The sequence below is a fragment of the Colletes gigas genome, unplaced genomic scaffold (genome assembly GCF_013123115.1).
Source record: "Colletes gigas isolate AHSC1104 unplaced genomic scaffold, ASM1312311v1 Colletes_gigas_Sc00022, whole genome shotgun sequence".
Taxonomy (NCBI): Eukaryota; Metazoa; Arthropoda; class Insecta; order Hymenoptera; family Colletidae; genus Colletes; species Colletes gigas.
This window is the reverse complement of record NW_025106651.1, coordinates 3,160,994-3,188,365: the sequence shown is the minus strand read 5'-3', so window position 1 is coordinate 3,188,365 and position 27,372 is coordinate 3,160,994. Positions and strand designations below refer to the sequence as shown.

The following is a 27,372-nucleotide window of genomic DNA, read 5'->3' as shown; positions in this document are numbered from 1 at the left end:
TCAAAGATATACACGAAATTTCAGGGAAACATATCAATGTATGGTCAGACATATTATATTTTCGGTAAGGAATTTTTTTCTCAAAAGTGCGTAGGATTTCGGGAGTATGTCTATTCATAAAAAATTATTATAATTGACCCCCTCAACCGAAAATAATTTTCCCAAAACGATTTGAAATTTTTTAATTAAATTTTTTAATAACTTTTTAACGAGGCCTCAATTAAGAAATTGATATTCTTGATTTTCGTCTTATTTTGGACTCTAGAATCTGCCATTAAAATTTTTCCCAGGGGTGGCCGATCAGCCTGTATATGTCTGCCAAATAATTACTATTTCGTCTTACGAACCGAAGGCGAGCAGACAACCTACGATTATTTTTTCAACTTACGGCACAACACGCACAGAGTAAAAGAGCAGTTACATTTGTTTGCGCGACATTTGCAAAGTCAATTTGCATCGTCGAATATCTCGTTAATGAACAGTGTCAATCATTCTACGTTCCGAAGAGGGTCATCGTTTGCGTATTTACTGAAAACAACGACATGAATTATTAGACAGCTATCAGCTCGATATTGGGACAGACGATGCGAGTTGCAAACAATGGAACGCATTAACTCGTTATATGGTTTCATTATGAATGAAAATTACTCGAGCATATCCAATATGTCAAAGGACATCGCGCCATGAAATTTCAAAAGATTATTGTGTTATCGTAGGACGTGGAACGTCAGAGGGCTGATTTGGTGCAGATATTCTCTACCTTTCTCTGCTGTTATTGCTTTACTGGTTTGGTTCAACGACGACGCGTCGCGACGCGTCGCGACGCGGAGGGATTGTAAGGCGACAGTAGTAACGTACAATTGCAGGTCAGTCGTAAAGGTTCTTGGAGTCGCAGAACTTGCCACGTTTCTGAAATAGTTTCCTTGTACCTATATGTTAATTATTTCCTTTCTCGAGCGAACGTCCAAGTTCTAATAATATTCGAATCGACGTTTGAGACTTTTCATTTTTCACAAAATCTATGTAATTTAATATAATAATGAAATTTCGTTCAACTCGAACGACTGAAGCAAAGCTCATCGTCTGTTTGTCTTACTAAGAGCTAATTGAATAAAATTTTTAGCACTTACCTTTGTCAACTTTGCTTCCATCCATGAAAAATAATACTCTTCGCTTTCAATGAAGACTGAATAGAAAATAAAGCGTTACGAAGGAAACAGGTTTAAAATAGGTTTGATCAGATAAAAATTATTAAATAATTGAATAGTCGTTTATAATGGCAGTCATGTATTCGATATTTATTAAGATATTCAGACCGACAGTTTCACTATCTATATCTAATTCACGCGGATCGTTCGGAATATCCAGCGAATCCATAAAAATTCCACGGTATAGTGGGACTGTCGGGCATGATACATTAATAACGTTATCATAATATTTTAATACGACATATCTATGATCGCTGCAGCTTCAATTTCTTTTTCTTTTCCTACTGAACGATGTCTTCATACGATCATCGTCATATCGTTCCGAACAGTTAGTGTACATGCTATTCACAACACTCGCTTTTAGCACTCGCTTTAACAATCGCAGCCTCGAATCATCCCCGCGAAAAAACGACGATTCAGATTGATCACAGCACAACATATCTACAATATTTACAGAATTAATCGGCAAAGACGCGTAACGTTTCTCGTATCTCTCGCTTGAATCCGTTGCATGCACGTGTAAAATTGCTGACGACCAGAAATAGAACACCGCGAAAGCCTTTCTAAAAGAGTGCACTACCCCTGAAAAGTTTCGAATCATCTTCTATTCTTCGATTTTAAACGTAACGTGGACGATATGGCCGAGTTCCTAATTTTGATATGTTTAGAACAACATGACAGTGAATGACAAAATTCCTCTATCTAATCAGATCTGAGAAAATTACAAAAACTTGAAAAGGTTATTTCGAAACGTTGCACATTCTTCGAATAATATTGATATGTAATAATAAATACTTCCATAATTTTCTATCTAAGAGTTGTCTAATTTGAATTTTACAAAAATGCATGATTCCGAGCTGTTCAGCAATAGTGCACCTAATCATTGACTATGCGCATCCGACTGGAACGAAACTTGAATTAGACTTGAAAACACTTCGTTTGTAGAGACTACCGTAATGTATTGTCAAGAGTCCGGTTTCCATTGGCGTTTTCGTTCGTGCGCTCACTAGGTGAATTAAGAGGATATAGTGATCTAGTAATGTTCCTAGACCAGAAAAAGAGATGTCAAAGTTTAGGATCAGTGACGGTGATTTTATCTAAACTATGTACACCTAGCGATTATGATTCTTGCCATTTGAGGGAAGTTCTTTGTTCCATAGAATCCCTACATTAAACATTTTCTTTAATACTCTACTTTGATTGTTAGACACCCCCCTTCTAAAGTTTACGCCCCCATTTTGGGAAATACTGTTTTAACGCTTTGATAAAATGAAATTCATCCATCAATTCAGTTGGTTTTGTTGGTTACCTATTATTCGAATTTAACGGAGCGATGCTTCCGCGCAGCCATCTTGCGCAACTGCCAAGATGGCGACCGAGAATCAGCTGACGTTCCATTCTCTCAAACAGCACGAGTCACTATCGCCACACAGACTTGAGTAAATTTTATCTTCAACCAATGAATACAAACTTTATATTAATTCGTAAACTAGCTTTTACCAGTGCCTCTAGCCTCGTAGATGTATATTTAACGTTTTCATTCGTTGTTCGAAAATGAAGTTTGCCCAATTCCCTCGCCAGGTATACCGAAATTGATTAGTTCGATTAAATTTTCCAGGGATACTTGCTGTGCGTCGTACGCACGTTGATTCTTTGTTAAAGCTAAAAATATTGTCGTTGACATGTAGCTCGCCGGAAAGAGCATTTCTTTTCTGCACAGCGACGCATAATTGAACTGAAACGACGAAGCTCTCTGCTCGAAGACACCGTCGCCGATGATTCGAGGCTACGCGACGACCGTCATCGTCATCCTTCGTCGCCTTCGTACACGCGGGGACACGCGAATGTCCGTTAAATTCAGTGAATAGTCGCTTCTCGCGTATATTACGTATGTATGACTAGCTCTCGCGTTAATCCATTCACGCTTTGTCAATCGAACGGCTAACGACGAAACATCGGAGCTCGTGTACCAACACAACTACGATTCGATTATATGTGTAATATGTATATTAATGTTTTCGTTTATCCTTTCATGCGTACGTATATGCATTATATGTACCGAAATAGAGTTGTGCTTTGCTCGCGATCGGAGAGAAATTATCGCGAACGAACAATAAAAATCGCGGAGTTCGAATTATTTGCGTTACATTCGAATAACGCGTAATGAGATCGTCGCGTGTATTGCGGATGGAAAGAGAACTCAGTCCTGATAGAGACTGCGAGTCGTGCTTGGCGAGACGTCGAAAAGAATTTAACGGACTTTGACGCAGGACTGATTCTCTTTTCCCCTCGCAATGATTCGTGTACGGATGAAACGTACGTAAGAATTGGTTGTAAAATAACGATTTCCTCGTGACCGGTGGATTTACATACGCTTCGAACGCTCCTTCGGGCATCGGGCTCGTGATCGAGAGACGATCGAATTTATTTTCTCCGGGAGGCGTGATGCGTGAGAACATTTTTCGTTTTCTCGTTTCGTAAAGAAGGTAATTCTAACGTCGAGTACAAACGGAGAAGAGCGAGTTTGACGACGGGTGGGATCGAGAACCCTTGCAAAACGTTCCTGAATATTTATGAAATCAGTGATATTTACATAGGTAATTAGCTGAAACGAAGAAAATCCAGAACCACTCTGCCTCTACTCTTTTTTTTCCTTCCATCCAATTTCTCTTCTCTTGTGCAAACGGAACCGCACGGAATCATCTAAACGCGCTTTTTAATTATAAAACTTTTGGCAGAACGCTCGAAGCACAAGTGTTTACATGAGGGGCGACGCTTGCGTCGAAATTTTCGTGGGAACGTAAACGGGGAGGATTCGTACGTAGTGACGATCTCCTTCGCGCCGAGTTTCATTCAGCCGACAGAGTTTCTTCGTTTCGGCGCGCAAATACACTCAATTCGCGAATCACGGAGAGACGGGCGATGTCTCTCAACGCAAGAACGTCGCTTGTCACAAAACGATCGGTAAACCGTAAGCCTAGGGATTTCTTCGTTACTCACTGCGGTATACTTACACAACATATTATATTTGTATTTGTATTTATATTTCTTCATATATTTATATATATATATATTTTTTTTTTTCATATATAATATCCTCTTTTGCTCTCTGTATACGTCTACTTTTAGTATGAAAATAATTTCAAGCGCGTCTTGTTTCGTCGCACTCGTCCATCATCCAGCCGGAGGCGGCGTACCGGAAACTGGTTGCCGTCTCCGGTCTGGTCACCGTCCAATAAACACTAGAACTGGAAGCCCCGTTCCCGCGACGTGAGAATCACCTTCGGATAGCTGGAAGTAGCAGTGACAGGAGACTCACCGAAAGGTGAAGAACGAGCTGAGCCCGATGGGATACGCCTGGACTCAGCGAGGCGTCCACAGGAGGCTCGCCTGGTGGCCTCATCGACGGCGAACCGTTATCCCTGTCGTAGTCTGTAAGCAAAGGAATCTCGTTGTGCTGCGTTCACTCGCAAATTATTCTACAAAACGACTATTCTATTTTCGCAAATTACCCAAGCCAAGCCAGACTTTTATTTCGACAACAAATCGCCATAGCGTAAATCCTATGGGAACGAAGTACGATAAATAAACGGTCTAAATATATCTAATATATTTTAACGAATATATGAACTGTAAAATATACTCTAAAATGCAAAAACAAAAGTATTTTAAAACGTTTACAATTTATAATTCTGTACCGACCATTAATTATTCAAATTATTCGTTGTATCTTGCTCCATACGCTAACAATATATTGAATACATTTTAACAAAAATATAAACTCTAAAGTGTACCCTGAAATGCAAAAACGATAGTGTTCCGTTTAAAAGGTTTGAATAATTAATGGTCGGTACAGAATTATAAATTGTAAACGTTTTAAACGGAATATTTTCGTTCTTGAATTTTAGAGTATACATAAGTTTTATAATTATATATATTGAGAGCCTACGGAGCAACATACAACAAATAGTTTCAATAATTAATGTTTGGTAGAAAATTATAAATTGTATACGTTTTAAACGGAATACTTTCGTTATTGAATTTTAGAGTATACATGAGTTTTATATTTTTGGTCAAATTTATTAAATATATTGAGAGCGTACGGAGCAAGGTACAACGAATAGTTTGAATAATTAATGGTTGGTACAAAATTATAAATTAGAAACTATTCGTTGTATCTTGATCCATACGCTCTCAATATACTTAATAAATTTTAACAGAAATATAAACTCTAAAATATACTCTATAATGCAAAAACGAAAGTATTTTAAAACGTTTACAATTTATAATTCTGTTCGTTGTATCTTGTATTCGTTGTATCTTGCTCCGTACGCTCTCAAAATGTGCATACAATTCGAAATTTATGGATTGATTTTATGCTTCATTGCCGTTCGCGTGATCTTGATGCTGACTTTCCCGGCGCTGGAAGTTTTCATAAAATTGAAAATAAGTCAGGTTCGGGAGTTGAAAAGTTCGTTAGAGTTCGTGTAATATGATGAGTTTTGTTGCAAATTCAGAAGAAACAATTTAAGTAGTTTCGACTAAAAGTTCCAGTCCCGAAGTTGCAAAATTCGTTCAACGGCAAAATGAATTCCAATGGAAGTACTGATTTCATGCTACTTCTACATTTTAATTTCGATCTTGGAGGTGTTCCTTATTATCGACGTAACGTTTCAAAACATTAACGTTGAAATATAAATCTCAAATATACAACTTTAACGCAACATGCAACATTTTTTTTAATTGTTCGGGGAGTTCTGAAATTTATTTCTCCCATTTTCTATGTTGGGAAGTGATAAGAATTGAGGGACGTTTAATTAATTTTCCAAAGTAACGGCACACCATTCGAAAACTCGATGGCTTTCGCGTACTACTGCACCATCAAACGAATTCCTGTATCGTGCATTGCTATTGAAACATCCCGGGGCCCGAACATCAAAATGGATGGCCGACGGTGTTTCAGGATGCTCGGAAATCGCCCTACAGAGCGGTCATTGTTTCAACCAGGGACTGGAATACACGCGCGTGTGTGAACACCGCCGGATAGGGAAGATGAATGCAAGGAGTTGTTGCGGATAATGCGCACCGAGAGCGAGAGCCTGCCTTTCTTCTGCGTCTCGGAATTAAATTCTACCAAATTCCCAACTCCGTGGAACGTAGGATATTTGGACCGCTCGAATCCGCTTCTAAAGAGATAAAAGTCTCGAGAGTCGCGGCAACTAGCTGCGATATATTTACAACGCTGTGGATCCTACTAAACCAGGTCGGCTCCATGATGCGAAAGAAATGACGATATTTAATTATACGACCGAGTATGCTCGCAATAAAGTCGCAAAGAAAAATAATAAAAGTGTCAGTAACTGCTACTGTTCGAAATACATTTGTTTCAGACTCATATAATAGTTTACCTAAACGCAATACAGTACGAAGCGATGGTTTACACATTTTTGTAATGTTTGTTAGAATTAATTCAGGATTTAAATTTCCTTCTTCTACTTTTCATTGATCGAGTCTGTTTTGAAATTCGAGTAATTTTTTAAATATGAAAAAAAGTGTTAGTAACTGCTACTGTTCGAAATACATTTGTTTCAGACTCGTATAATTGTTTACCGAAATGCATACAGTAGGAATTTGGTTTCCAAATTTTTGTTACATTTATTTGAATTAATTCAGGATTTAAATTTCTTTCTTTCACTTTTGATCGGTCGAGGCTTTTTTTAAATTCGAGTTATTTCTTAAATATAAACTTGCAAGGCATTTACTTTAATATTTCAGGTTGATGATGCTGGCAACCGTCATCAATATTGTTATTGGTTATCTCAGAGACATAATATAATTAAGACGTATACGTCATCTTATGAAAAAAACTAAAATTATTTGGTAAAATGTCGATATACAGGATGTTTCGCATTTTTTCGTACACACTTCAGCAGTGTGTTATACAAGTAAAACTAAGACTAAAATGTTATATAACAAAAAATCCATACATGTTTTGTTAAAAAGTTATTACAAAATGAACTGTGAAACTCGGTTGAGATTCAGGACATTAAAATAAGGAAAAAAATTTATAATAAAATAAAATCAATCTTTTATAAGAATTCGATATCTTGAGTCTCTTTAATTTACTGAACATAAACTTGAATAATAGTCAAAATTTTATCATAAAAAAATGTTATCATCGAAAAAAGAATACTTCATCACCTAAGATAAATGATAGAAACTAAACTCTGATAAATAAATATTTAAGTTATCTACATAACTCTACGTTAAAAATATTTTTTCGTGCTTCAACTAGCAGTTGCTCTCTTTAAACAAAATTTTGATAAATTTATTTGTTTAGTAAATAAAAAAACATCACATTTCATATTTGTATCACAACTTCTTAACAAAACATTTATGAATTTTTTGTTATATAACACTTTAGTCTTATTTTTACTTCTAGACACACTGCATTACACACTGCTGAAGAGAGTACCGTTCGCCACGATAGTATCTATTTTACAAGTAGAAATATCGAGCTTTACTCAGACACGTTAGCCACTGACTCGCTGTTGGTCTGACGTTGGCCCAAGAATTTTGAATATTGATTTTCCCCAAATCAAAGCATCGTATGAAAGAGTTTTACAGATTTTTGGTTAATTTTTTCATTTTAAGAAACTCAATGAATGGTTAGTGCAATCAAGAATGTCGTTTACGCATGAGGTACATATGATAAAATGTCGATATATTAGAGAAGAGTACCGTTCGCTACGATATTGTCTATTTTACAAGTAGAAATATCGAGCTTTACTCAGACGCGTCAGCCACTAACTCGCTGTCGATCTCACGTCGGCCCAAGAATTTTAAATATTAATTTTCCTCAAATCAAAGCATCGTATAAAAGAGTTTTATAAATTTTTGGTTAATTTTTTAATTCTAAGAAACTCGATGAATGCAATCAAGAATGTCGTTTACGCATGGGGCACATATCGATGACGAGTTATAGAGTTTCGATAAATTTGATGGATCGCGTTATGGGTTGTCGAGAAGCAATTTATTAAATTATTCCCCTGTGGATCGTAGGGGTAGAACGCCGGGGGGTGGATCGCAATAAACGGGGCCTTTATTGTCCAGTCCTTCTTTCCCAGCATGGTCTCGTTCAATTTCGCTTCTCGATTGGATTGGCCGATTGTTCTAAGTTTTACGAACCGAGCAAAGTTAAATCAACATCGCCACCTGTGGCGCTAATACAAATCCGGTAATGTTGCCGGCTATGAATACATGAATATCAACCGGGAAGAAGTCGATACATAGGTTTACCCCGTTAACTCAGGAATTCCAACGTGCGCAGGTATCGCGCGAATAGGGACCGAGAGGCCTGGTACGATCATACGAGGATCAGTATTTGCTTCACACGTCTTGGATTTCGTCAAAGAGAATGGAACGTTCCCCGAAAATGCTCGCTAAACGATTTAAACGATCGAGATTCGAACTTGTTAAACTATCAACGATCTGTTTATATTCGAGCGTCATTCAATTTTTTGGAATTAGCGAGCCAATCGCGAATTTTTAAAGCAGTTGACACGACCAGCGAAGAAATATTTCGTATTTGGGACACGAATATTGCAAAGTGGCTACAGCAGAAATATTTTTGTTAACCTTATTTCCAAGAATGTCAGACGGCGAAATATAATAAGTTTAAAACGTCTGATGCGCGTTTCGAAGCTCTTCGTACGTTTGCAAATAATCATATCGAGTCTTCTAAAGTAAACAAGTCAAGTGAGCCCGCTTATCGGTAATGATGTAACTTCAACCGAAAGGAAAGTAAGTAAAATAAAATTCACTTCGAGCAAACGACATTAACATTACGAAGTTATAAGTTACCAAGTTTTAACTGGTAACATTCAACTTTTTAAATAATGATAATTTGCTTTTTCATATCTAAATGAAGATTTCCATTAAGGGGAGACCTCTATGTAGAAATCCGAAATTAAGCCGATTTTCAAGAATTATTTCGAAGAATAAGGAATGAATAAATATTTGTAAGGTTTTGAGGACTATTTAGAAAATACGTCAATTTATTTTGCAATTTTTTTTGTTGAAATAAAATGCAAAATGGCGGAGATACACCACGATGTGCTAGAAGCGTCGTGAAGCGTCTAGTGTCGGTTCTTATTATCTGAAACTGCTAAGCAAAGAAATATGATTAGCATGTAGCAAAAGTAAATGGATGAACCTAAGATATCGAAAGAAAGTTAAAGAGTGGAAAAGTGGCAGACCTCAGACCAAAAAGCTTAATATTTCAAAGAAAAAATGTATTCGTATTTGCAGTAGAAAACATGTTTATTTCCGTGATTTTAACTTACTTTTAGGTTCATCCATGAGACATTACTACTATTAAAATGTGTATTAAATTTCAGTCGGATAAGTTAAGTAGTTTTTGAGTAATCCTGTACACGGATTTTGAACTTAGCGAAAAACAAGTTTCCAAAAATTCACGTTTAATGTGTCGGCAAGAGAAAAATGTATGATTTTGTGGCTTACTGGCTCATCTTCTATTCCAGCACCGTACAATAATCCTTCTGCTTCCTCAAAATAGTCAATTTTCGATCAGTGATTTTGAATATTCTTGTATTGTTTTTAAATGGATGTGTGTGAACATGTCACTGATACTGACGCAAAATTGCGAACTGAAGTTGCGGCAGTGATACGGAACTGACGCGTTACGGATATGTGTAAATAGATCTCAATAAGTGTACGGGACTAATAAAAATGCCTACAGTTTAATTTAATAACAACAAATTTCAAAACTAATCAGAAGCTCTCTGTCTGGAGCTTACTTTAGCACAAAACGTTGAACAGTTTTTGTACCTATTATTCCTTTGAAAATTTGGTGCAAATACTTCTTACGAAACATCTGACTAAACCCTATTACAGATATAGAAGCACTTAAATCAAGGATAGTAAAAAAACAGCTCCCCGGTCATTGTACCAACGCGCGCGACTCGGATCGCGATTGGGGCGAAGGTGGGTCACGGGTGCAGACTCTCGCGGCAATAGCTTTGTGCTCCACTCCAAATACAAATGCGTACGCATTTTACAGAATTCAAACTAACTTTTTAAACAATAAAAAAAAATGGCTTTTTTAACCCCATCCACATAGAGGTCCCCCCTTAAATACCTTTACTCGATTTCACAATTTTCAAGTAGAAATGCCAAGTTTTGGTCAGACACGTCAGCCACTAACTCATTGGCAATCTCACGTTGTCCCAAGAATTTAAAAAATTGATTTTCTCGAAACCAAAGCGTAGTTTTATAATAAGATTTGTTGTCAAAAAGAATTGTTTCACCGTATCGATACAGTATCTTCGTCAGGTAGCAGTCCTGTCAAAGAGTTTTGGAACAACCGATAGCCGACAGGAAGCGAATGTTTAGCGAAAATGCTTGTCCAATTGTATTAGAAACTGAAGTAAACGAAGTTAAATGAAGTAAGGGGCGGAAAAACGACAAACTTTTCTTATTTCACGACCGATCGAGGAATAGTCGTAAATGCACGACGTTCCTCCGGAATAGTTCCTCGTACGCTTTGGCTCGCTCGCCAGAAAGGGACGTCGAAATCGCACGTCCATTCGGAAAAAGTTATTCCCACCTACGAGTAAAATCCACGGTACGTGACTTTCTGCATGAACGACGACAGACGAACCGTTTTCCAACACTTTAACAACGTCTTTACCGGTTCCTGGATCGTGCAGTTTCTCCCATCTTTTTTCATCAGTCGCGGTTGTCTGCTAAAATCGACCGCTCGTGACCGCCGGGTCCAATTAACGAAAACAGAGACCCACGTGTCAATAACTATACACAAAAAGCAGTTAACCCATAAACTATCAATAGAGAATATTTGGAAAAGTATTATTTTATTGATATTGAAATTTATTCGAGTACCGTGTGATTTTAAACTCCCCTAAAAAAATATAGAAATTGTTATATTCCGTTAAACTCTTCAACACGAATGTGTAGATTATAAATGAGAATTACCGTTTGTAAAAATATGAACATTCAGGAGCTGAAAGGTATTCGATAAATAAAGGTCTCGCGTGGAATATGACGCTGGGATTCGTTGCGAAGGTATGAACAGAAATATTAAATGTCGACATAATTTAAAGTTACAATTAGTCGTGTATTTTAATGAAAAGAACGTTTGCGTTGCGCGAAGAGTATCAAAATGTAACTCAATTATTTCATTAATTGGCCCATTAACCTTCGATTTTCCGAATTCAATGTTTCTGTAACTCCGTGAATTGAAGAAATTATTACCAGAGAGATTCGAGAATGAACCTAGTAATCAATTTGAAACGCAATACACACTCGACAACTCGTTGTACTACGAACTGTTTAATAATACGTAAATTTCAAAATTATTTTACGTGTTTCGGTAATAACTCCGGAAAGTAAGAATTCAACGATTCATTCGTAAAATAGTAAATAGGGATATGTAAACGTTATTAGATGAATTATATCCTCGTTTCCTTTATTCTTTTCAAGCTTCTGATCGATCCAGCTATTCGTTAAAATTTTTCCAGGATTAGTTCGTTCGAAATTGAAGAGGTTATCGGTTCGATCAAATTCCGAGAGAACACAGACTGTACGTAAACACGACTATAAGAATCAATTCATCGGGCAGTTGCGGGGCTCGGCTTATTATACGCGTTCGACGTGGAAGTCGATCGATTTAACAAATGAAAGAACGGAGGAAGTGGCCAGCGAATAAGGGCGAGAGAGGGAGAGAAACGACGAGGGTAACCGTAGAAAAGAAACTGCAAGAATTCCACTAGCTCTCTCGTGCCGCGTTTCTGCGTTTCGCCACCGAAGGCAGTCGACGGCCGCAGGTCAACGAAACTCGTTTTTCATTAATTGAAAGTAAACTTCGAGAAAGGGGAACTGCCTCGTCGCTCCCTAGAATCTTTGAGTAAAGTCATTGAAACTGAGTTCCGGGGGAAACTCTGACGGTCGTGCCAGTTGCTGCCAATTTATTGGCATGCGAAACGAAAGAGCCTTCGGCGTGACGTTTTATCAGCGGCCCTCATAATACACAGGATATCGCGAAACTCCTGATACAATGGAAACAAAAAGAGTTCCTACGAAATGAATCGACGTTGATGCGTCAAATTTTATCTGCGTCCCATTATTCTCTCGAAAATCACTGCAATAGGTTCCAACGAATCTTCATCGTACAGAACGTTTCACACGCACAGTGGATGTAGAAAGTATTCGTACAGTGGAGTAATTACGACTAAAATGCTGAATAATAATGTTTATTAAACAATATACAGGGTGTTCGACCACCCCTGGGAAAAATTTTAATGGGAGATTCTACAGGCCAAAATAAGCCGAAAATCAAGAATATCAATTTGTGGATTGAGGTTTTGTTAAAACGTTATTAAAAAATTAAATTAAAAAATTTCAAATCCTTCACGGAAAAATTATTTTCGGTTGCGGGGGTCAATTACAATTATTTTTGGTCAACAGACATAGCCCCGAAATCCTACGCATTTTCGAGAAAAAAATTCATCATTGAAAATATATCTGACCATAACTGTTTGTTACCCTGAAAATTGAAAAATTTCAAATCGTTCTAAAAAAATTATTTTTAGTTAGGGGGGTCAATTACAATAATTTTTCGTGAATAGACATATCCCCGAAATTCTACTCATTTTCGAGAAAAAAAATGAGAAGTTACGAAATTTATCGATAATATTAAAAAAATTTCAAATCGTCCTAAACAAATTATTTTTAGTTGCAGGGGTCAATTACTATTATTTTTTGCTAATAGGCATACCCTCGAAATCCTACCCACTTTCGAGAAAAAAATTCCTTACCGAAAATATAACCTCGGGCCTCATACGTATGTTTAAAATATCATAACTTCTAGACGGATTGAAGAATTTGAATGTTTCAAAATTCAAATAACGCGTATTTTGGTGAAAAATACGTGGATATTCCAAAAATATTCGAAAAGTTGATTCTTAACCCCGTAAAGTAAAAAAAAACCCATAAAATGGATACAATTTCTAAACGACCATAACTCTTATAATAGTGAATATATTTCATTGAAATTTTGGGAGGAACTAAAGTTCATGGATACCTACAAAAAAGTATTAGACAATATTTTCGTACAGCGTCAAACAAAATTATTAAAAATCAAAAACGAATTTTTAAAAAAATCGACAAGGGTGCTAAGTTTTTCGCGGACAAAAAAAAATTTCAAATCGTTCTGAAAAAAGTATTTTTGGTTACGGTGGTCAATTACAATCATTTTTGGTGAATATACGTACCCCCGAAATTCTACGTACGTTCGAGAAAAAAATTCAAGTGGGTGGACAAATTACCGTTCTACATGCGGAACTTTAAATGTTAATAACTTTTTAACGAAGCCTCAATCAACATATTGGTATTCTTGATTTTCGTCTTCTTTTGTCGACTAGAATCTTCCATTAAAATTTTTCCCAGGTGGCCGAACACCTTGTATATTAAACAAACATGTTACATGTACTCTCTGTCTGTAGAACAAGAAGAATAAAGAATATCAAATAAACAGAAGAAATGTTTATATTGTTTATATAAATATGGAGAAAAATGAACAAAATGACAGAAATGGACTAGTATTTATACAGTTCTATTGCCATTATCAAGTGTACAAGTAATTTAAACATTTGTAATAAAAATAACAAATAATTGTAAAATTAATATTTATAATTAGTATTTAGTAGGGTTTCCCTTTGATTTTATTATTGCATTAGCCTTCTAGGTATTGAATTAATTAAATTAGATATAATTTTATTAGTCATATTATTTCATACATTGATTAAAGCATTTTTTATGCCTGTTTTAAATGAAATTGTATGTTTTTGTGATATTTATATAACCAATATAAATATTTTTTCGTTTATTTGATATTGTTGTTCTACAAACTTTGGAGTGTACATGTAATATGTTTGTTTAATAAACATCGATGTTTATTCGACGTTTTAGGATCGTTATTCAGCATTTTAGTCGTAAATAGTCACTATATGAATACTTTTTACTGTATTACAGTTGCAAACAGAAAATAGAATTATAAAATGTACTGTTCACGGTTTTTTTTCATAAATAAATAAAAACAGTTTCTGATTCGATGCTTGTTCAATAAAAATTACAATTCGAAGCGTGCAATCAAATTTCGTTTCGTATCGAGCGTACAATAAACGTGACGACTAAATCGTTACACGGAGCTTTTATTTGTCATCCGTTGAACGAATAAAATTCTGTTAAATTAATTTATATGTAGAATCGTTCCAATATTCGATGAACGCGTGTGACAAATTTTGAAGTAATTAATCGAGCGACTGCGTTTGTTTCTAAATTCCACGGAAGCACCCTTTCCGGAGAATTCATACGACTGCCCTTAATTATATTGCCTGGGATTCTCTGGACGCCGGGTGGAACCGGTAACGGCTCATTTCGGGTAAAATTGAGCCACGTTGCTCGCTACGTTCGGTTGCCAAATGTCTTCGGACGTTTATAACGCCACGGTCCAGGAAATAAATTTGACCGTCGCGGAGGCTTCCAGGTAATTTCCGTCGTAACGAGCGGTAAAACAATGTTACTGATTTCTCGAGTCGCGTTTTTCACGCGTAATTTTACATTGACGCGGCCGCCTTCTTCCGGAATATTCAGACTTTTAATCGATATTCGAAATTTAACGGTAGTTACACTGGTTAGATTGTTCATCTCATGGGTATTCATAAGATATTACAACGTTCAATATTCATAAGCTACGGGATACTTTAAACGGGACGGGCTGAAATCAGACCGGCAACCGTAAAGAAATAAAACTACGGAGACGTCGGTCGTCCGTCTACGAAGCCCTTCTTTAAACAGAACGCGTTTCGCGTAGCAGATTTCGCATTAATCACAGGGAATTCGTTAAACGATCATTAAAGTTAAACGAAATATTTCTGTCGGTTGTTTTTCTCGAATAACCTTTGATTTTTATAAATTTATCATCAATTTCGAACTGTTTCAAGATTTAACAAACCTCTGTAAATATTTTTAACGATTCTATAAATAAAGTGTTCTTTCCGCAAATGTTAACAATTCAAACAGAAGTCAGAAATAATTATCGAAGAAGTTCTTCCAACAACTCGTCGTATAAGAAAATTTAAATCGACCTTTAGAAACATAAAATCGTACATTAAATATTGAGTCAGCGCTTCGTATCGTTAAATAAATATTCAAGCTTATCGAATTAACTTTGTGTATTAATGAGAAGAATGTATTACAAACTGAAATAACAGAGGATTAAAGGTAGAATAAAATTTTTCAGCATTCAGTGAGCAGTAATGCTTCCAATCTGGTATCATGTTTTTACAAGAAACTATGATTTTCTTGTTAAACTCCAAACGTATATCGTGTGTCTACAACATACGTAACTCCAAATAGAATTTCGTCGCGAAAACTGATCCTTCGTTGAAAATCGAATGAGATTAGTATCGGTGAAACGGTAAGAATAGTGCTGGGCGTTTCGTTTCACCTCATGAATCTACGAAAATAGGAAAAGACTATTGAACCAGGGCTGAAGTATTTACCGAGAACTGTAAAAGAAGCTGAGGACGGAGCCAGCTTCTGTTGATACCTTTGAACTTCGACTTATTTGCAATCGATACATGCAAACCCCTAACTTGCAATCTAATTTGCGTTCAAAGAGATATACTTTACATTTTAGTTTTACTTTTACTAAATTTTCTGTTTCACTATGATGAATTAAATTATTATTTTCCTCTAACTTTTATAAGGAATAAACATTCATTTTAAATAAACATAATTTAGCCCCATAATGCGGGCCAAAAATAAAAGAGTCGTTTCATTATTTTGGAACTTGATCTGCAGAATTCTTTTTACCACGAAATCTTAGATAAACATTTTTTGTACGTACGTTTCTAATTATCAGAGCTAGTCTCGCACTTAGCGTTACCCAGAACTAACGACGAGGAAGTGGCGAGGTTTTAGTTTACTATTTTTACCTTATTTTCTTTCATGTTGTGCTTTAGAAATTTTCTGATCTCATATTTGAATTTAGCGACGCCGAAAAGCTCCTAGATCATCGTTTAAAAACACAGTTAAATTATTTATTTGCATAGGAAGGTTAAAACGTGAACGAAAATGTAAAATAAATGGCTAAATTGTTAGGAACTATTTTGCATCGTTCGTTCCAAACGTATCAGCACTGCAGAAGAAAGATGAAATGTAATTAGCCCAGCCTTGTAATAGACATCTTATTAATTAACTCCGGTTTATAATGAATTCGACACCAAGAGAACGGAAGAAGTGATACTTGATAAGCACATTTCTAATTACAAAGAAAAATTACAGCGTCGCCAGGTAATAAGGAAATAAAATTCATAAAAAGAGAGGGGAACCGGCGACAGGCACATCAGAAGCGGAGCTTTCTATTAGATTGAATAAAAGATGTTCAACAAAGGACAATTTTGCCTTGTAAGGGGGTCTCAAAGTAGCAGCCATTTAACTACGATAACTCTTTATCTTTATTATTTAACCTGTACAGCGAGTTTCTTGCTTCAACGTTTCGAGTTAATACAATGGAATCTTAATTATCTGTTTTCTCGAACAAAGGAAATATAATCTTAATTTCGAAACGTTCCCGATAAAGTAACAAAACATTATTTTTGCATTAAATACTCGTATACCTTTAGTCCATCCCTTTGTGCTCGACAATCTATTATAAACAAAATATCTAGATCGACTCGCCTTTAACGAATAACAAAAAATTAATTTACTCTACAAATTTTAATACAATACTAGCAATAAAACCGTAGCAGATGAATTTTTGTGGCTTCGTTTATAGGAAATTGAACTATCGAAATAAATAATCCCAGATTCGAAAATCTGGACGATAATTTGAATCAATATCTCTAACAAGGAATGTTCTTTAGGTGTCCGCCTCCGATTGTTCTGATTTTTGGATATGTTTTAAAGGAGCAATAAATAAGATATACGTACTTTTGGGATGTAAATTGCGATTGCTTTTAAAATAATGTTATAAACAAATTTTTTGTTACAAAAATATTTATTTTTTACAACGTTTATGACCAGCGTTTATATGCACATAAAAAACTATGAAACTTTTCCTCAAGAAGTTATTTTCTATCTATGATAGTTTTTATGATAGCCTATTGTAACTGAAAGTTTAGGGGGTCGTTTTAACCCCTAAATGTGAAAACGGGCCCATATAAAAAAATACGTTTATCTTATTTTTTGTTCCTTTAAAACATATCCAAAATTCAGAACAATTGGAGCCGGACACCTAAAAAACATTCCTTGTAAGAGTTTGTTTGTAGGGAACTGAACTATCGAAATAAATAATCCCAGATTCGAAAATCTGGACGATAATTTGAATCAATATCTCTAAGTGTGCAGCTGCGTGGCCGCGATAGAAGCGAAAGGATTAAACCGCGCGGAACTGTTTTCCCGCAGCCTGTGTACGGAAAAATGAAACTAGAGACCAATCGAACCGATTAACCTTCCCTCTAATTTCACGGCAGCACTTTCGAACGAGCAATTCCCCCGAATCGATCAGCAGCCGATCCGAGAACCAAACCGTAAAACGCAAACGTAAGTATAACCGTCGCCGGAATCAGTGTCGTCGTGGGCGTAATACCGAAATCCATTCCGGCCAGTTAAAGGGGACCAAGTAACGCGAAGTAATTCGTTCATGGATAAAGGGGATCACCGAGCATTGACAATTCAGTGGATTCGCCGTTGAATCTCTGCCCCGGCTCGAATGTGCACCGTTGACGAGGTTTTAATTATGCTAATTACTCGAACGAGCCCGGTATAAGCGGCAGCCAGGCGGTGTATCGTCGTGGGAAATGGCTGAAGTACGCGGAGCGCGTTAAAATAGATATTTACTGACCTGGATCTCGCCATTCCTCGACATCGTAGTCGATAGGTCGTTGTCGTAATTTCTTGTTACCGTTTCTACCTAAAATACATTACACAAAGGCGGTTTTACATGGCTGCACTTTGCTGGCGTCACGTCGCGGCTAGGACGGTAGCCCGGGAATGGATGTCCTTGCCACGAAGAAAAAAGGACCAACGAACGAATGCGCCGCGATCGCAGGACGGGGCGGCTGCTTTGCTTGCAAATTAATGGCAGGTATTCCACCTAATTCCGCGTTCGTTCGCGGGAAATTTCGACGGTATCGTTGCTTCAGCCCGTTAATTTGTATTATTGCTTCGTTGCTCGTCGCTGACTACCAAGACTATTCAACCGATGATACGAGGGTCGTCTGAAAAGATTTGAGCCTCGATATGAAGCTGGCGTTTCTCGTCAAAACCATTGTGGTAGTACAATGGTATATGCTTTGATGAATGTCTGTGAAAATTTCAGCAATTTTGGACGCTCAATTGTTGTTTGGGAGTCGTTTGTGTCAAACGATGTCAGTATTTTTGTAAAGATGGACCAGCTCACACTTCGGCGATCGCCATGACCAAAATTCACGAATTGCGTTTCAAATTGATTGGCCACTCACGATATTCACCAGATCTGGCCTCCAGCGACCTTTTCCAATTTTGTAAGCTCAAAATATCGCTTGGAGGACAGAGATTTCCATTGAACGAGGAGTAAATACCTACTTTGCAGGGCAAGACACCAACTACTATTTGGAAGGGTTAAAAGGATTACAACATCGCTGGGGAAAGTGTATTAACTTAAGAGGAGACTATGTTGAAAAATAAAGCTATATTTAACTGGAAAAATACTTGTTTCTATGTTAGACTCAAAATTTTTCAGACGACCCTCGTAAAATCGCATATTCGACCGTGGCTCCCGAGAGTTTATGTTGAGAATAAGCATTGCATGGATGTGCAGAGTGGGGCAAAAGTCGCGAAGCGATTGAAAAAATTCGTAATTCCTTTAATTTATATTTTTTTCTTTGCAGAATTTTTAAACTATACCTGGAAGATGTACAGTGTTATTCAACTTACCAAAATTATTGAGTTTTTAGAGTTTTTCAAAGAGCTTATTCATTTTAGCTCGTTTTAATGTGCGAAATCCACCTTCTAAATCAATAATTCAACGTTTGGTCAAACGTTCTCTGCAGCGTGGCGGGGTATGTGACCTTCCAAGGTCCGGGAGACCACCTTCAGAATCAATTTGAATATTGAACGTGTTCAGCAGAGTATTCAGGCAAATCTAGGAACATCGACACGAAGGCATTCTGATGAATTAGGACTTTCTACGAGATCATTGAGAAGGATATTAAGAGAAGATTTACTGATGTTTCCGTGTAAAGTGCATTTAGTTCAAGAATTGAAGTTAACAGATCATGATTTCATTCATCACTTGATAATGAGCGATGAAGCTCATTTCCATTTCAATGATTTTGTAAACAGACAAAACTGCAGAGTATGGGGTACTGAAAATCCAAGGGTGGCCCATTAGCGCCAATTACACCCCATTAAATGTACGGTCTGGTGTGGTGTCACATCGCAACAAATTATTGGGATATACAGTCGCGTCGGTATTTATGTTGACGCTGTTGTATTTCTGGTATTGACGATATTGTTCCATAATTTAAACACTTGTACGCGTCCTTCCGTACATTCTGACATTGTTTACATTATGCACAAGAAATGCCTCAGTATACCAGTGAGTGTCAAAGCGAAAACACCGCGTACAATCAAATAACAGTCAATCTGTAAAAATATTTCCTAAATTTGGTTCGCCGGAAAGTAAGTTGACGTAATCAAGTTTTTATTTCATTAATAAAATTTTGCTATTAAACGCGCATTTAATAATTTGATAATGTATTTAGTCTCTTATATAATGTTTTTTTTTTGTTATGTATTGTTATTGTTAAGAATTGGTTACTTGTAGCATGCCGAAAATACGGGAATTACACGAGTCTGAAAGATTATTAATTTATAAAAGGAGAGAAGGCCAAAGTTTGCAACAGATTGCCACAGATTTTGGGATATCAAAGGAAGGGGTGCGAAAAATTTATAAAAAGATAGAGACTACTGGGAAACCTGAAAATTTAGTTAGAACGGGAAGAAAAAGAAAAACAACTCCCCGTCAGGATCGAGAAATTGTTAAAATAACAAAAAAGGAACTATTTATTACTGCCAAACAGATCAAAGAAGATTTAAATTTGCCAATAGGGACCACTCAAATAAAATCCCGTTTATACGAAGCTGGGTTGCATGGTCGAATATCTAGGAAGAAGCCACACATTTCCGAAACAAATGCTCGCAAACGTTTAAATTTTGCAAAAGAGCATTTTAATAAACCGACTGCATTCTGGGAATCCATAATTTGGAGTGATGAGTCAAAATTTGAATTACAATCAAACAAACGAAGGAAATATGTGTGGAGAAAAAAAGGAGAAGCTTTTAAACAAAATGTTATCACCTCCACCGTGAAACACGGTGGAGGGTCTATAATGTTATGGGGCTGCTTCAACAATGAAAATGTAGGAAAATTAACAGTTATTGATGGTATATTAACAGCAGCGAAATACATCGATATTCTAAAAGAAAATTTGTTTCCATCAATTCAAAAATTTGGGCCAGATACAGGATACATATTCCAACACGATAACGATCCGAAACATACTGCAAAGATCGTTAAAAAATTTATCGACGAAAACAATATATTGCTGCTTTCTTGGCCACCGCAGAGCCCTGATTTAAATCCGATTGAGCACTTATGGGACGAACTCGATCGAAAAATATCAAAATCGGACCGCTATACAAAACCAAAATTGATAGCCGCACTAAAAAAGGCATGGGATGAAATACAGCCCAAAACGTTAAAAAAATTAATACACAGTATGCCAAATCGTTTACTGGAAGTAATTAAAGCCAAAGGGTATCAAACTGCTTATTAAATATTTTTTTTACTGTTACTTATAGAATTATAATTTACTTTATAACCATTGTCAACTTACTTTCCGATAGACGTTCATTAGAAAATATTTGTTAATGCTATTGTTACTCAAATGAACATAATTAATAAGGTGACATTATTTACTTAAGACACGAATAAATTTATTTTTGTAAACATTTCGTATTTTATTTATTTTTATTGTATCCTTTTACGGCTATTTTATAAAAATGATAAGTGTCAACTTAAATACCGACGCGACTGTACTTCTTCGAAGACAACAATGGCGATGCGGTATCAGTAACTGGTGACCGATATCGCCAAGTGCTGAAAAATTTTTTAAGACCAGCTATCGAAGATAATCCTAAAATGTGGTTCCAACAGGACAGTGCCACTGCACACACTGCCCGAGCCACCATGGATATTTTAAGACGGATTTTTGGTCAACGGCTAATTTCACGAAATTCAGGATTTAACTGGCCTTCGCGCTAGCCTGATTTAACGGCTCAGGATTTTTTCCTTTGGGGATACCTTAAGGAAAAAGTGTACGCTAATAAGCCAAGGACCCTTGAACAGCTGAAGGAAAACATTCGAATCGAAATACGGAACTTAATGTCAGATACTCTCACAAAAGTCATGGAAAATGTTTTTAAAAGAGCCCAACTTTGTGAAGCCAAAAATGGCGAGCACCTACGTGACATAATCTTTCATACTTAGCTTAAAAAAATCTTCGTGAATTATATTTTATTATTTTGAAAAGAAATAAATTTTAAGTCAGATATTTTTTAAATTATTCTCTTTTTAAATTAATTCGCGACTTCTGCCCCACCCTGTATATTTAATGAAAATTTGTATCCATTGATGCAGTCCCCTCTCTTGCAAAGGTCAGTACTACCTGAGGAGGACACTTATTACACCCTCTGAGCGTCTCGTTCCGCTTTTTCCGAGTCTCAAACTCAGTTAGCAGAAAACCATCAAGCTAAGAACAACATTTTCGTTTCGTAAAACTACATTAATTAAATACATACTTAGGTCGAAACTCTGTTGTATTTATTTACCAAATAAATATTCAACAGTTTGTCACAAACTCTATGTTTTTTGGTCGAATAACTCTAAATGTAGGAAACTGTTCGTAAATACTTTTGATTAAAATCTGTTTATCTTTATTATTAATTGAATAATCTTGTTAGTGAGAGCAAGATTAACGCGGCGGAATTAGGAAGGAAACCCAAAGAAATGAAAGTCAGTTACCGGTTTTCTTCATGGATGAAGTGACATGGTATGGCGGTGGCGTGGTGGACGTCGTCGACGGGACTGGAATCTCTGAAAGTAAACAATACATGTCTTTGATAACGAGAAACTTAAATCTAATTTCATTACCTTTCGAAACAATGACAAAACCCACTTATTCTACGTTATAACAGATGCTTTATTGTTCGAACGTTCTGTTATTCAATAAGTAGTTCTTGCAAATCTATTCCACCGTGAAAACATTCTATAAAAATGAACTAACTAATAATAAGATACTCTTGGACTATCTCAATCCTTGTATGAAACTTCAATTATTGGACTCCATCTTACTTCGTTGCTTAAAAAAGAACGGATTCTTCAGCAACCCATTTAACAGAGAATATTAATGCTGGATAAAGGAATTTTAGGGTAGTAGTATCGTATTCCCCTCTTGATCGTTTTATATTTCAAGGAAAATAGAAACATCTTTCCATCTTTGATCGTTCTATATTTCGAGTAAAATGACATAAATGTCAATACTGAAAATGAAAAGAAAATATACAGACACAAAAATATCCGTATTTGTAGATATCAGTAGCAGTGAAAGCATTTTCCAATATGAAGGCTGCAGTAATATTTTACAGGAAATAAGAAATGATAAATTGAGTAAATAAAGGTATTGAGAATTCAGACGTAGAGAAGTAATAATTTTGTATTCGATCCTGCCTTTCTCTTAAAATATACTTACGAAACCCTGTGTTGACAAATTTAACGATAATTCCAACGATAATCCTTTCATTCCCATTATAGGTACTTACGTCATTTCACTCGAAGTATAGGATGATCAAAGAGAGAGGCGAGAGTTCTATTATCCTAAAATGCTTTCATCCGAACAATCGTGTCGACCTATTACGATGGTTGCCAAAGGACCTACTATATTGTTTTTTAAACAAAGAGGAATTAAGACCAGGTACAATAATTAAACTCTCATACAAGAACCGACGTGGTTCAAGTTACCAGTCAGCGAAGCTAAATATTTGATAATGCCTACAGCGTTTACCAAATTAAGACGATGATAATCTCATTTACAAGAGAAGAATTGTAATAAGTTAAAGAAATATACGTATTTGCCTGATTATAGATAATTTATAAAAGTAACTATGACTATAAAACCTGTGACGATTTGCAAAAGAAAAATTGTTTTCGCTAGAATTCCACCAGAATCCAGAGCACTTAACAATTATAGCCACACGTATTGCTTCTAAATTGAACGTTCCAAAGTTCGTCAACTGCACCACTTAAGAAAATGAATTGTGCCTGAATGCACAATAGTTTTCACAGAATATATTATCGAGTTGGGGAAATTTGAGACTGAACTTTCGTCAGCGTTCGTTTCGCAACGATCGGTCGACCGATAATATTAAACTTTTAATTTCAGCCAATTTATTCGTCCAAGGAGGTGGAATGGTATACTCTCCTGGGATAAATATATCCTTCGCAAATTTAATCGCCAATTACGAACAACATTGAAACGGTAAGGCCGTTTGAGCCCGTCCATCGATCGATGCTCGTCGACTGTTAAGAGTCTTTGCGTAAAAGTTCATCGGGAATCAATTACTTTGTCGTTAGGGCGTAAATACGAACACAATTATTCCAATTATTCCTGATGTCGCTGTTCCGCCTTGGGAGTTTTCATTTTTCCCGATGTGTGTAACTTACACGATCGTAACTTTCGGAACGTTTGTAACATTTGTATTTTATACATCGTGCAAAAAATAATACGAAAGAACTAAATCTGTAATTTGCTTATCGTGTTTGTTTGCATTTTGACAAACAGTTTTAAATATAACTCTTTGCATTCTATCCTTTTGCTAGGTATTTTTAAACTTTTAGTATTGCGTACGATTCGTAATTTAAAAGATGCTATGAATTGAAAAGCTCACCATCCAATTTTATGTAACCGTCCGTTCCACCAAGAGAATTTTGCGCGACGCATTTGTAAGAGCCAAAGTCCTTTGGTCCGACATTTCTGATCTTCAGCATCATATATTTGTTGTAGCTATTGTCGGAGTAAACCGCCTCGTACTTGTCGCCTGCAATGGAATGGTAATTGCCTAGGCAAATAAAACTATATTTTTCGAAATTCAATGGTTAATTCACATGAGTTGGATTGCTTCATTCAAATATACAGGGTGTTCGGCCACCCCTAGGAAAAATGTTAATGGAAGATTCTAAAGGCCAAAATAAGACGGAAATCAAGACACCAATTTGTTGATGAAGGCTTCATTAAAAAGTTATTAACGTTCGAACTTCCGCCCGTGCTGAATTTTTTTCTAGAAAGTGGGTAGGATTTCGGAACTAAGTCTATTCGCCAAAAATGACTGTAATTGACCCCCGCAACCGAAAATAATTTTTCCAGAATGGTGTGAAATTTCTTTTTTTCGCCGAAAAATTTCACATCTAGAATTTTTTTCTAAAAAATGGATAGGATTTCGGGGGTATGTCTATTGACTAAAAATGATTGCAATTGACCCTTGCAACCAGAAATAATTTTTTCAGAACGATTAAAAATATTTTTTTCGTCGAAAAATTTAGTCACCTACCCCCAGTCGATTTTTCTTAAAAATTCGTTTTTCATTTTTAATCAATTTTGCTTTTTCTTGCATTTTTAGAATTTCTAAATATTCTTCACCAAAATACTCGTTGTTTCCATTTTGAAACATTAAAATCCTCGAATCCGTTTAGGAGTTATGATGTTTTGAACATACACATGAAATTTCAGTAGAACATTTCCGTTCTGATCAGACATTGTATTTTTGGTAAAAAATTTTTTTCTCGAAAGTGAGTAAAATTTCGAGGATATGTCTATTCCCCAAAAACGATTGTAATCGACCCCTACAACTCAAAATATTTTTTCCAGAATGATTTGAAACTTTTTAATTTAATTTTTTAATAACTTTTTAAGGAAGCCTCAATCAAGAAATTGATATTCTTGATTTTCGTCTTATTTTGGCCTCTAGAATCTCCTATTAAAATTTTTTCCTAGGGGTGGCTGAACACTCTGTATATTTTTTACTAGTCAGGAAAGTTGAAATTGTGCTAACAAAGTTTCTGATTTAATGGAAAAGAATTTAAGTTCAATTTAGTTTCTACACTGTTAAGAGTTTTTAATTGTATATCCATCTTTAATTTATAAAAGGAAATCAAGACTCTAGAAGAGTATAATTTTATGAAGCTTAAAATTACCAGAGACTATCATGTCGCCGTGTTCGGTTGTCCAATAATTGATCGAGGTAGGGTAGGCTTCGGTGTGACATTCCAACGTGACGTCTTGTCCAATATACGCTCCCTCCAACTGGCTTGGTATCGAAAGCATCGGGGGAACTGTAACACAAGAAATACAGACATGACGCGATTAATAAAAACGACCTGCTTCAATTTGCAGTACGACAGTAATTATTGTAATACGCCATTGTTATACAAACTTCATTACTTGCAATTTAAATATGTAGGTACTTTTAATGCCAAACTCTAAGAATGGAGGAATGTTAAAATTCAAGGTGCCAAAGAAAATTTTTTATACGGAACAATGTACTATATCTTCTTTTATGCCATTTAAAATTGATTATCTTCTTTTGTAAGAGGGACACCTATCAACAAGTTTGGTAACAATCGCAATAAAGAGTTAATTCAGCCATCAGAATGAAACCTTTTGGTTGTGCTCCGTCATTTTAACTGTCTGCGTTTTAATTTTACTTAAATGCCACGTTGGATGTCAGAGGGAAGATTCTTCTTTTATTAGAAAATTCACTTATCGAGCAAATAATGTCTTCTTAAAAGTTCGAAGACAACAGGCTTCATTCTTCTTATACGAATATAAAAGATACCGTTCGCGCGTTGATTAATTTGAATTATAATCATGATTAATTATCCTCAGCGGGAGAGCCACGCATTCGGTTCAATGTTCACGAAACCGAACCATTGTTCCCAGTTTCTTTCAGAAAGTATTATTTACCGCTCCCTGCGGCACAATCGCTTTTCTTGATCGCGTAATTAATTTCTTTAAGTAGAAAGTGTATAAAATGAAAGGTGAATAGATTAAGGTCGTAACGCCAGAAAAGTTCCTCCATTCTTTGTTGCATTTTTCATCTATATGGGTGTTTGTCGGTGGATTCGTCAAAATTGACGCTTTTATATTATTTATTCTTCGGTTAATAATGTTTTATAACTACGGTCATCATAATTTCGTTATACGAAAGGGCTATAATGTTTTTTGGAGACTCAGAACTGAATTTGACTGGCGCGCCTGACCAATATCCGATATTTCTACTTGCACTGATTTCCAAGTTATTGCACGCGGTTCAGATCAATTTTTAAGATCGATTTTCTTGAAAATGAAGCACTATACAAATCATTTCACAAATTGCAAACATGGTTCAAAATTTAAATTCTCATTTTCTTTGCCCATGTAGTAGGATTTCTTATTTCTGACTTTCTCCATTCTGATTTTCCATTCTCTGCTTTAATTTGCATTAAAGAATGAGTCGAAAATGCAAGAAAAAATTCTTTGAATAATACTTAGTTTTCGAGAAATTCGACTTGGAATATTTATTGACGTGGATATCAGCGCAAGTAGAAATAGCAAATAATAGTCAGACGCCGAAGAAATCTTCAAATTCAATTTTCTCGAAAATGCAGGATTATACGAAGGAACTTTATTCTACATTTTCAACTTATTTATGCATATACAACATCTCTTGGCCAACTGCGTCACCTGTCCTGGGACACTTTGTATATACACTACATGTTCTATAATCTTATGGCGAAGAAAAAATATTTAATCGATGTTACGAAACTTCATACATATTAAAGTGCTGTAGTAAATATTTTTTATTTCGCAGAAAACTTGCTCAACATTTTTCATGTATCCTTTAACCTCTTCAGAAACAAATTACCTGGTTCAAAGGAGACTAAACTTCTAACAAACGTTGACCCACGAGACTATTAATATCA

The 27,372-nt window shown here is 35.9% G+C and overlaps 1 protein-coding gene across 3 annotated transcripts in view; it reads right to left on the bottom strand.

Moving 5' to 3' along the window:
- Positions 1 to 4,318: 4,318 nt before the first annotated feature.
- The window catches only part of LOC122401160 (neurotrimin-like), a 393,711-nt gene continuing 370,657 nt past the window's right edge, over positions 4,319 to 27,372 (bottom strand). For 2 of the 3 annotated variants that reach the window (XM_043403122.1, XM_043403121.1), the window contains exons 7-11: positions 25,606 to 25,743; positions 24,303 to 24,473; positions 22,381 to 22,452; positions 18,157 to 18,225; positions 4,319 to 4,640 (exon numbers count right to left, since the gene is read on the bottom strand). In XM_043403122.1, coding sequence (XP_043259057.1) covers positions 4,486 to 4,640; positions 18,157 to 18,225; positions 22,381 to 22,452; positions 24,303 to 24,473; positions 25,606 to 25,743 — 605 coding nt within the window. In that variant the 3' untranslated portion in view covers positions 4,319 to 4,485. The remainder of the gene's footprint in view (positions 4,641 to 18,156; positions 18,226 to 22,380; positions 22,453 to 24,302; positions 24,474 to 25,605; positions 25,744 to 27,372) is intronic. The other variant, XM_043403123.1, reaches the window with a different exon arrangement.